Below are 11,175 nucleotides of genomic sequence, written 5' to 3' on the forward strand. Positions count from 1 at the left end.
TGAAGAAGATGTTGAACAGTGTGGGCCCAAGGACCGAGCCCTGCAGGACCCCACTGCCCACATCTCTCCAGGTCGAATAGGACCCATCCACCACCACTCTCCGGGTGCGGCCCTCCAGCCAGTTAGTGACCCATTTGAGTGTGTAGGTGTCGATGCCCCAACGTGGTCCTCTGGTCTGAAATGTAAGCATAACAAATATAAGCAAACTGCTTCACTAAAAGTTCTTCCTCACTCTGGATCAATACCCCACCACAAGCTGTATTTCCCCCTTAGCTGTTTTGCTCTTGCTCTCATGGGTAGCTTAGGTGTCTGTGGTCCTGTTTTCTTCAGTCTCTTCCCTAGGAGCTCTTCTCCCTCCAGCACCAAAGCCAGACTGCCTCTTCTGGCTCAGGCCTTGGCGTTGTATGCCTCAATACCCTGCTCCCTTCCTATCATGTGACTCCCCAGCTACATGCAGGAGTTTCCCTTTTATAGGTGCCAGCTTGTGCTCCTTTGCCACAGCCCCACACAGCTAGCTTAGCCTGCTCCATTCTCCTAAAGCACCAGGGCCCTTGGCTCCCTGTTACCAGACGCAGTCTCCACTGGAGAGTCTCATGTGTGGGCTAGTGAGTGCTGCCTGGCTGGAGCTTCTCTGACCTCTGCACATAGAGAAGTCCCCTTGGCTCCCTTCAGCTGGTAAGGTCAGGCTCATCGTGGTCCCTGTCCTTTTCCTCCTCAGCCTTCTTACTTGGTCCCTGCCCCCACTGCAGGATATCCTAAGGGAATGGGAGCTGCCCTGCCATTACAGTTGAAATTTAGCTACTGTTTAGTCCCACACAACTAAGGTAGTTTTGCCAGATCCACCCTGCCTCTTCAGTGTGAATCAGCCATTACGGAGGGCAGGGTGGGGAAGTACACATGGACCATTTAAGTTCCAAGCAGCCTCACTATAGATTGGGCAGTGGCTGTTGTTTTGGATGAAAAACTCAGAGCCCAAGTACAATGATGCACGTACCTAAGTCATCAGGGTCAGTGTCATGTTGAAGCCTGTTTTAGCAGTCACAATGTTACCTGAAAGAAAGTGCTGACATGCTAGAGGGAATCCGGATGACCATTGGAAGTTAAGGCTGCAGGACGGTTTCTATTCTAAGCTTCTGCTTAGGGTGACTTTAACCTTTATGAGAATTTTTTCTCTCCTTTCAAGTTGAAAATTTCTAAGAGTGGGCTCTGCCTAAAGGTGATTTTGTATTCATTTCAATTTTAAACAAAACCAGTTTGTGGGAAGGTGGAAAAATCCATATATTCACTGTTCTAAAGCTAAAATACCCTTGGAGTCTCTCTTTTTTAATAGCACCAACAAGGCCAGGAAGCTGAAATTTGGTAGGAAATAGCCCTCAGTCGGAAGTACATTAAAATATTCCAGTGAAAATTAGTTTTGAGTTGCTCCATTGAAAATCAGGGCTTATGCATGCATGGTACATTTTGCATGGCATTTTCTTGCTAAGCACATAAAGAGTTTAGCTAAGGTTTCAATTGCACATATCTGCATGGCAGCTCAGCTACATTCTCAACTGCTTAGTTCCCTAAATTACTGCAGACACACAAGAGCCACTTTACAAATGCATTAATGAAAGACAGGGACGGCTGCTCTTTTCCCTGCTGAATCCCACCAGACAGCAACAGGACAGTGCTAGGAGTCAAAAGGCTCAGAATTCCTCAGGGAAATTTAGCAGTAAGAAACGGAAATGGTTTTCACAGAACACACAGTTAAACTGGGGAACTCCTTGCCCCTGCAAATCACTGAGGCCAAAATCTCAGGTTGCAAAAGGGTTTGGATATTCCTCTGCAGAGTTATTATCACAAGTGATAGCAAATACAGGCAGGGACATGGAGCCCTTTGACTTTAGGGTTTAAAACAGGATGGGCACATCTAAATACGTAATTAATGTGATGCAGTGAACTCTGGCACATATAATATATTCCTCCTGGATGCCACATTTACACATGCACCTGAGACCACAGCACATTGACCACAGCTGGGTTGGAGCAGTCCCATCTGGAAGGGGGTTCTGGGTGTCAGTCTGCCAGGCTGGGGGGGCTGTTCCAGCTCAGCTCAACATGCTGCGGAGGGGCTGGCTGGGACACAAGGGTGCTACAGTGCAGGGCTAGCCATCAGTTAGCCCCTGTACTGCAACACCCTCATGCCCCAGCTAGCCCCATCAGCATCTACACATACGTTGTTGTGCACTAAAGAATGCCACCCTAGGATAGTACTTGTGTTTACAAGTACTAACCTATGGCAGAGTTAATCTCGTGCAGCCTAATAGGGATGCGCATGTAGACGCTGAGACTTTATGGTGGAGCTAATTAGTTAGCTCCTCAATAAACTTCTTGTGTAGGTGCACCTGATGAGGCGTAATGTAGGAGCAGATCGTAGCAGTTACTACACAGTGTTCTTATACATTCTGCTATAGTGCCTGCTGCTAGCTGCTGCTGGAGACCAGGCACTGCCCTAGACAGACCTCAGCTCTGTACCAGCCAGGCAAGTTGTTTGTTCCTTGGACCTTGATTCCCCTCACTTCTCCTAAGCAGCTTCAGTAATACTGTGCACCTCATTGCTCCTGTTTCTTGAAGCCTTCTCCCGCCCCCTATGGAGGTTAGGCAAATATCATTACCCCTTTTTGTGGATGGGTTAATAACCCCCATGGCATAGCAGCACTATGAGCACAAAGGGATCTTTTCTTTTCTCAGACAGACGTGTCTTCATACAGTAATTTATGATGTTTGATCTAACACTGGATCTTGGAGCAATGCAGAGTTATGGTTTCTGTAGGTTCCATAAATTTCTTGCTTCACTGTGTTAACTTCCCTTCTGCCCTCAGCTTAATGCCTCCTACCAAAAGTGGCTTGGGTGGGGAAAAGCATAGGAGAGATTAGCAGCGATAGGAGTGGGAGAGCATCTAAAAACAGCCACTTTTCTAGAGAAAATTTTGATTTAAAAAGAAAATGAGAGAGTAGGTACTCAGAGGAGCAGAAGAGGTTGGCAGCTGGGCTACAGTGGTGTGGGTGGCATGGTGGGTTAAATATTTGCGATCCCTGGAGCCATTTGTTCCAGTAGAAGTAGAACTGTCTCAAACACTCATCCTCAAGGTTCTGTGCACTGCATTATTGTCAGAGATCTTGATATGCTGACTCCCTGTTGGCATGGTTGGGGGAGGAGGGCACAGTGAATTCTGCAAAAGCAAAGGTTTGCCCATGAGTCACTGGAATATCTGTGTTACTAGGGCATGCCCCAGGAACTGGATTTAGCCAATGACCCTGAACAATTATGACCACTGCCTAATTGGGACAATATTGGCAGAAATTTAGTAATGAAAAGTAGTTTAACTAGAAGTAACCAGGTGTGAAATTGGTGGAAAAATTTTAACACTGACCAGAATCTCAATCCAGGGCACCTGGTTTCTGGTGGTCTGGGTGAAGGATGGTTGCATGCCAAGGGGGTCTCCAGATACTGTGAATTCTAGAATTTGCCTAATCTGTCTGCAGATATTTTGCCAACCCAGAAAGCTTAAGAGACCTGCAAAATGTAGGCTCTCTTGCTGACTTTTTTCTTTTTCCTTTCTGCATTAAAAATAGCTAGAAACTTCCGTACCAGTATTTTATCTTAAGGGCACATCAGAGTTGAGTCCTTAAGTGCTCAGACCATGTTTTTTTACAACCTTGGTTATGGGTGTTGCATGTTTCGATACTACTTTTCACTCTGCCTACAGTTGAGATGCAATTGGCATGTTTTATATAGTACCTAGCATGATGGTGCCTTGTCCTAATTGGTGCTACTACATTATAAGTGTTGAATATAAGTGCAGATATCAGGGGCGGTGTGGACAGTCCTTTTTTCCTGTTGTCCCCGCTTATGGCTCCCCAGACAAGTAATGATTGCAGCAGAGCGAGTTGGTTCTGATGTGCCTTGGGGCTTTGAGAGCAGGACAGATAGGATAAGTTGCTTAGAGGGGAGATGCTATAGGAAGGATTTCAGCAATAAACAGATAAGACAAAAGTAAAAGGGGAAACAGAGGCACAGAGAGGAGAAAGTACTTGCTCCAGTCAGAGGCATGTCTGAGCAAACAACTGAGGTCTGACACCCAGTGTACAGCTAGCTATGTCATGGGGCCACCCTGCCATGTGCAGTTTTAACCACAGCTGCCACCATTCAGCTGCACTCAGTTGTTATTATCCTGTATGGGAATGTCTGGGACTGCTTACAGCTGAAGTCAGAGGAGGTGTTGTGGTCCAGCAAAGGAAACACTCAGCATAAGGGATGGGGAAACCTGGGAGGCTTTAGGAAATACAAGACAGAGGTCACAGGCAGTTGTGTAACTAAGGGGGTGGGGAGTGACCAGGGCCCTAGCCCTGGGTGCTGGTGCGGGGGCTGTGCAAAAATAGCAGCTGCCACCTCTCTCAGCCAAGCTATTGTACATGCATCACCATCACTCAGGGTGCAGAACTGCCCAGTACACTGTGCCCACTAGTCAAACTGGAGACTGGTACTGAAGTATAGGGGTGTCATACCTACCTGTGAGGCATCTGGCCATGACCACCCATAGAGACAGGTCACCAGCCTGGACAGACCACTGGTTTTGTCTGTTTTGGCAGCAACTTTATCCTAGACTAGGGGTGGCAAACCTGTTGGTCATGCCACACATGGTATGGGCAACCTCTGTGTGTGGCCCATGGCAGATTGGAGAGAGAGCAGGGACCACAACTGCAGATAGGGAGCACAGGGAGCAGAAAGCAGAGCAACAGACCAGGCAATAAAAGGAGATCAGAGTGGCACACAGAGAGGGAGCAGGGCTTACCTTGTGGCATGCCTGCCAAAAATGTTGCCACCCCCTCTCCTAGGAGAATCTACACCACTGGTGGAAACTCTCCAGGCAACTGTCCTGTATTGGGGCCAGAGAGGAGAGAGGGACTAATGGCTACCACAGCAAAACAGAGGGACTAATGGTTACCACAGCAAACTTTCCCCTGAGTGATTTCTGTCACTGCTGCAAAGCCTGCAGGCTCTCCAACCTCCACCTGCTCGCCATGCCTCAGAACATCTCCAGCAGCACCTTGCCAGCAGCTACTCCAGAGCGGCCAGCTGCATTAAGGCCTCATGCGGAGCACTGGCCATCCGACCTCACTAATCCATCCTCTTGACAGCACTGACATTTGGAAGTGACAGCTGAGCGCCTGCCACTGGAGCGCCTTTGTTCCTCCTGTGCTCCTCACTGGGGACTGTTTTGTGTTTATTTTGTTACACCCACGGCCTGCCAGGCCAGCATCTCACAGACATGGTTACTGTCAGCCTGGAGCCTGTAGCATCTGAGACAACACAGCCCATGTTATTTTCTAAACTAGGCCCCAGCTAATGCAGGCAGTACTGGTCTTTGGTGATAGCTTGCTACCTAGTAGAGTACCTCCGTGCCCTCCCACCCTGCTGGAGCTGAATCACTTCCATTGTGACTACACTGATAGTTAGGACTGATCTTGATTTGCCCTTCAACTGCCTATACTGTAAAACCCTGAGCTCAACTGCCTTGTGAGTGTCTAGCCCCAAGGTGGGCAAAATGGCAGATCCGGCTGGTGGCTGGATTCCATTTCCCAGCAGCCCCTGTCCACGTCACTGTGGTCGGTTTCCACGGAGACCCCAGCAGTGGCAAGGCCCTAACAGTGTGGGGCCACAGTTTCCATGGAGACCAGCTCCAGCAGTGCTGGCAGGTTGTGTGGCTGGGCAGGGAGCTGCTCTGGGGCCAGGGCCAAGATCCTGCCGTGGTGACATCATGGTCCAGAGCCAGGGCAGAGCCGTGATCCGCTGCCTGCACTCCCCTGCCCACAGGACACGCAAGCTGCAAGGAAATGTTACCTACTGTGGGCCTGATCTACTGTGGGCCTGTGGGCTGGATTTTGCCTGCCCCGATATAGCCCAACCCTGACAGCCCTGCTGGACTTACAGATAAGAGACTGACTGTCCCCCCACTTGCCTTCCAGCCTATCGCTCTGTGCAGTGTTTGGAACGTGCCTCTGCTCTGCACATCACTTGCACGAGTCCACCAGCAACAACCCCAGAATTCCCTGTCCCTGCCTCCCTGCCCCCTTGGCATCCCCCTTCTGCTCTCTGCTGTCTGCAAGCAAATACAAACCCAGGAGAGACAAGTAATCCACAGAAGAACTCTTCAAGAGAACCTGGGACACATCTCAGGGCTGTGGGTGAGCAACAGGACATGCAATACCAACAGTTCTCAGTGAGGGCTTCAGGGGGAAGAGCAGCCCATATGGCTAGGGCTAATTGAGGCAATGCCAGAACCGTGAGTCTGAGCCTTGCTCTGAGCTTGCTCTGAGTGGCTGCTCTCAGTTGCCTCAGCCATAAATAGGTGCCTGGTCATTCAATACAGTCAAAAATGGTCCAAGGTGAAGCTAGCCACATTAGCTACAAAGCCTGGCATGCTTTAGACTGCTGGACTTTTGACCATAATGATGAGCAAGGTAAAATAACCTGGCCAAACTTAAGTAAATCAGAAGAAAGCTTACAGATGTCATCTATAACTCTCATGAGTGCTAGGCAGCCAGCGGGTGTCCTATTTTGCAGTGGAAAAAATGTTGACTGTTACAGAATATTGGACTCATGAGAAAAGCCAAACCTGGATTTCAGTGCAATCTTAGCATGGATTTTGGGAACAGCCTCTGAGAAAAGAGCTGGACTCTTGAGTGCAGCCCTGGCAGGGCAAGGACTGGATCTGGACTGCAATGCCTCTAGAACGGGCTCCAGGTGCAGCCCCTTTGAGGAGGGTCTGCCTGGAGCAAGTTTTTATGGGTTCACCATCTCCCAGATAGCCCTTGACATTTATACTCAAGTGCCACAGTTGCTGCTGAAGGAAGATTAAACTCCCTCAGATAAGGTCATTGAGAATGCAGAGAAGCCAAAAATAGTCCTATGGCCAGAGGGCTGGTGCTTTAACAGAGCGGAGTGGGCCCTGGGGGAGTGGCCTTGCTGGCTTGCTCAGTGCTTCCAAGCATGTATAACGCCCTCATTAGACAGTTTCCCAATAGCCCTACTGGGATGTAGGAACAGCACTGCAGGAGGGGCCAGCAAAGCAGGGGCAGAGAAATCACATTCAAAACTGGCCAAAATGTGGAAACCGAAAAAGCACCTGCTGCTTTTGCCCCTGAGCCCTCATAGGACAGGCTTGCCCAGTTCCCTGCCCTCCACTCCGGCACAGGGTGGGTTGCAGAGGAGAGAGGAGGAGAGGAGGGAGCCTGGTCTTCCTGCCCATGCACTTACCAGAGCAAGGAAGAGTTGTTCTTCCACACTGGTTTTGATGCCCTTGCAGCAGTAGGAAACAGCAGGGTTGGAAGCTAAAAGCATTTGTACACGTGCTTGCGCTGCAGCACCGGGTGCTTTTAAAAGCACCTGGCGCTGCAGCGCATACGGTTGTATATGCGGCAAAATGCGCATCAGCACTGAGAAAATGGTGGCGGCGTGCTTTTGAACTAAAACACCTCAAAGGTGTTTTAGTTCAAAAGTGCACTGCTGCCATTTTCTGTGCACTGATGTGCATTTTGCTGCTTATACAACTGCATGGGGCTCAGTGCACATCAGCTCATGTGCGGAGCAGACTCTATTAATTGAGTCTGCTCCAACCCGCCGGATCTCAAGCGCATCGTGGAACAAGAAGGTAAGTGTATAAATGCCCTAAGTGGCCAGTTTGTGGAATTTTTTTGCCTTTGGTTTAGTGTTAGGTCAGTTACAGCTCATCTTTCAGGAAGGATATTCAAAGTGACCACAGTGCAAACGGTTTGCTGTGCATTGCAGCTTTTCAACTGTCTTCTGCAAAGCTGCTGTGGCTGAGCTTGTAGCCAGCACAGGACAGATTGTGGGACAGGAAATGTTACACATCTTTTGTATAAAGGAGAAGAAATCAGTTTCCTGTTTCTTTTTTGCCATTTCCCACCTGCCACCATGCTCACGTTTAGACAACATCATTCATTATATGCAGCTTCTACATTCTTGTTGGAAGCCTCATTCAGCCCCCAGACAGGCTGGCAGGCACTGTTAGCATTGTCTGTCTGCTCTCAAACATCACCACTCCACCACACTAGAGACATTGCTTCAGGCACTGGGTGGTGTTGAGTTGCTTCTTTGTGTCTTCATTGATTTTGGGAGGGTGCTGGGAGGCATGCAATATATATATATTTCAAGTCCCAGAGAGGGTGAGAGCCCTTCCCAGTTCTGTGGATATGGAGAGCATGCTTGTCTGTGAATAGAGATGCACATCCCCAAGCTCTGAAATGCATGTGTGGGTTGACATGTAATGCTACTGCTGATAGAGGGCCACAAGGAGCCAGGGCTAGGAGGGCCATTGGGAGCTCAGTGGCCTGAGGCAATTGTTCAGCTGGGGCTGCGGTTTGGGATTTCATCCAAATGAAATAAAGGAAGTGGGGAGGGGGTGGGGACAAAAAGGGAAAGGTCCTTCTACAGGGTGAATAAGGGAGCTGCAAAAGGAGAGTGGGAAGGAGAAATGGACTGGACAGAAATGGAAATGAAGGCAGGTATGTGTAGGGGGCCCCAGGCCAGGGCTCAGGCCTGCTAGGCTCTTTTCCGGGCTCTGCCGCTGCTTCAGCATGTGGCCTAGGACAAGTCACTCCTCCTCTCTGAGCTATTTCTGGTAAGTGAAGCAGGAGAATTCAGCATGCCTGTCCCCTCTGCACTTCTGGAAGTGCCCCCAGCTGCTTGGGTGGGGAGGACAACACACCATCTATGGCAGGGCGGGCAGTTATTTTGGGCGGAGGGCCACTTACCAAGTTTTGGGAAGCTGTCTAGGGCCACGTGAGTAGCCCCGCCCCTTGACAGTTGCCCTGTCCCTGGTTGCCATATTGGGACCGGAAGTCCGACCTCCTAGCCCCGACTTTTGCCATTGCAAGTCCCTCCCCTTGCCCTGGAAGTACTGCTTTTCAGAGGAAGGGTGCTGTGATTTGGAAACCTTGAAAAAGGTGTGTGTGTATATATATATATGTGTGTATACACCCACCCACACACAAAACATCTACTATAACCTATTTTAATTTTATTTAAAAATATTTTTCTACTGATTTATGTGTTTACAAAAAGTGTATTTAGAGGTGGCTGCATAATAGCTTAAAATACAGTCCTACTGTGCGTTTTGTGTGGGCAGCAAGGGGTGGAAGTGGCGGTGTGGTTGGGAAGAATGTGTGAGTTTCAGTGTGTGTGTGCGTGCGGTGAGGTGTGAGTATGGTGGCTGGGTGTGTGCTGAGAGCTGGGGCTGGGCTGCCAGCTCCATAGCGTGCAGCTGTAACACACTGCATGTGAGCCTCACATGATACAGCCAGGCAGACCCCATGCCCAGGCTCTGTGTTTCTGCAACCCCCCCCTGGGTCTCTGCCAGTCCCAGGGCACTTGCACAGGCTCCATGTTTCCACCTGCCACCACCTTTCCCCGCATTCCCTCCTGCAGGCTTGCCCGCTGCTCCCTGCAGCCCCCCACTTCCTGCAGTGCTCCCCACAGCCCCCACTGGGGCCCACCGCCTGCTGCAGCCCCGCTGTGACTCCACCGCCTGCCGCAACCCTGCCACTCACCGTGGCTCCACCATCTGCCGGAGCCCCCCGCAACTATGCTGCCCACTGGGGCCCCCCTCTTCCTGTGGCTGTGCCACCTCCTGGGGCCCACCACCTCCCCACTGCCCACGGGCTCAGCTGCAGCTCTGCTGTCTGTCAGGGCCTGCTGTGCTGCCTGCAGGGGCTTGCCGTGGCCCCACTGCCCACTGGGGCTCTGCCACCTACCAGGTCCTGCTGTGGCTCTGCCACCCACTGGCTCCTGCCGCTCGCTGGGGCTCGGCTATAGTTCTGCCACCTGCCAGGGCCTGCCACCTGCTACTGTTCTGCCACCCATCGCAACCCCACCAACTGCCAGGGCCCACAACCGCTCTGTTGCCTGCCGTGGCTCTGCTGCCTCCCGGGGCCCACTGCAGCCCTGCCACTCCGCTGCCTCCCAGGGCCCACTGCAGCCTGGCCAGGGCTCTGCCACCTGTCGGGGCCCACTGTACTGCCTGCAGGGGCCTGTCGTGGCCTTGCTGCCCGCCAGGGACCGCTGTGACTCCGCCGCCTACTGTGCACCACGTGGGTCCCGCCGTTCCCCGCAGCTGCCACTTCCCGCGCTGCTCGCCACAGCCCCCCTGCCACTACGCTGCTCCCTGCATCCCCCACTGCTCCCTGCAGCCATCACTTCCAGCCACTCTTACCTCATTTTCCACTCAGAGGGAGGGATGGGGAACAGCCCCGGGGCAGAGGCCAGAAGCCGCAGAGGCTTCTGGTTGGGGGCTGAGGGCAGGAAGGGGGTGGGGGGCTGGGTGGAGCCGGGCTAGCCTTGTTGTTCGGCCACAGGCTCCCGCTAGGTCCTGCTGCTGCTGGTCACCTGTCATCTTTGACAGGCAGCCACAGGCAGATATAAATTAATTTTCTAAAATTTTTAAAGGCCCTGCGGGCTGGATAGAACAGGCTGGTGGGCTGGATCTGGCCCACGGGTCATATTTTGCCCACCTCAGATGGATAGAGATTCTGCAAAAGATTCACAGGCTAGACAGCTTTTTTGGGGGTCAGACCTTCTTTGTCTTCCTCAGCTTAGTCAGGTCCCTGCTCCCACCTTCCAGCCCTTGAGTGCCATAGTGGTTAATCACTGGACTTCCTCCCCTTGAGCTCTATCCATAGAGGCTCCCTGAAGAAGCAGCATTTTTTAAAGAGCAGGTTGGCCGCAGCAACTAACCACATGCCTGTCCCACACACTCTGACAGCCCCGATCCATTTGATTAATCACAGTGTCAGTATGCTCAGAGCTTATCATTTGCTTTAATAGTTGAATAATTTAAAGCCTCCGTTTGCTGGCATCTTAATTGCTTTTGCGCTGGGTGTGAGGGCCAGCACAAATGTAGAGCGGGGCAGGCCCTGCAGGGCTCCTTCCTCTCATTCCCTGTCTCTCGGAGGCTGGCTGACAGAGGAGGGATTTGAATGAAGCCCCTGTGGGGGACAGACCCAATTTATTTCCCCATCTGCTGTGGGTACCTGGCGGCGAGCACATTCCAAAAGCTTGAATGTGTGTCCTGCAGCTCCAGAGTGAAGCTGTCATTTCATGGGAGAAAGGGATTC

General features: G+C 51.3%; 1 protein-coding gene across 4 annotated transcripts in view; it reads left to right on the forward strand.

The window, feature by feature from the left end:
- The window catches only part of CACNA2D2 (calcium voltage-gated channel auxiliary subunit alpha2delta 2), a 900,071-nt gene that overhangs the window by 687,646 nt on the left and 201,250 nt on the right, over window positions 1-11,175 (forward strand). For 2 of the 4 annotated variants that reach the window (XM_019505183.1, XM_019505184.1), the window contains exon 7: window positions 6,010-6,174. The exons of the other annotated variants lie outside the window; for them this stretch is intronic. In XM_019505183.1, coding sequence (XP_019360728.1) covers window positions 6,010-6,174 — 165 coding nt within the window. The remainder of the gene's footprint in view (window positions 1-6,009; window positions 6,175-11,175) is intronic. 4 annotated transcript variants of the gene reach the window in all.

This window comes from Gavialis gangeticus, unplaced genomic scaffold (assembly GCF_001723915.1).
Source record: "Gavialis gangeticus isolate Ggan-Ray unplaced genomic scaffold, GavGan_comp1, whole genome shotgun sequence".
NCBI classification, from domain to species: Eukaryota; Metazoa; Chordata; order Crocodylia; family Gavialidae; genus Gavialis; species Gavialis gangeticus.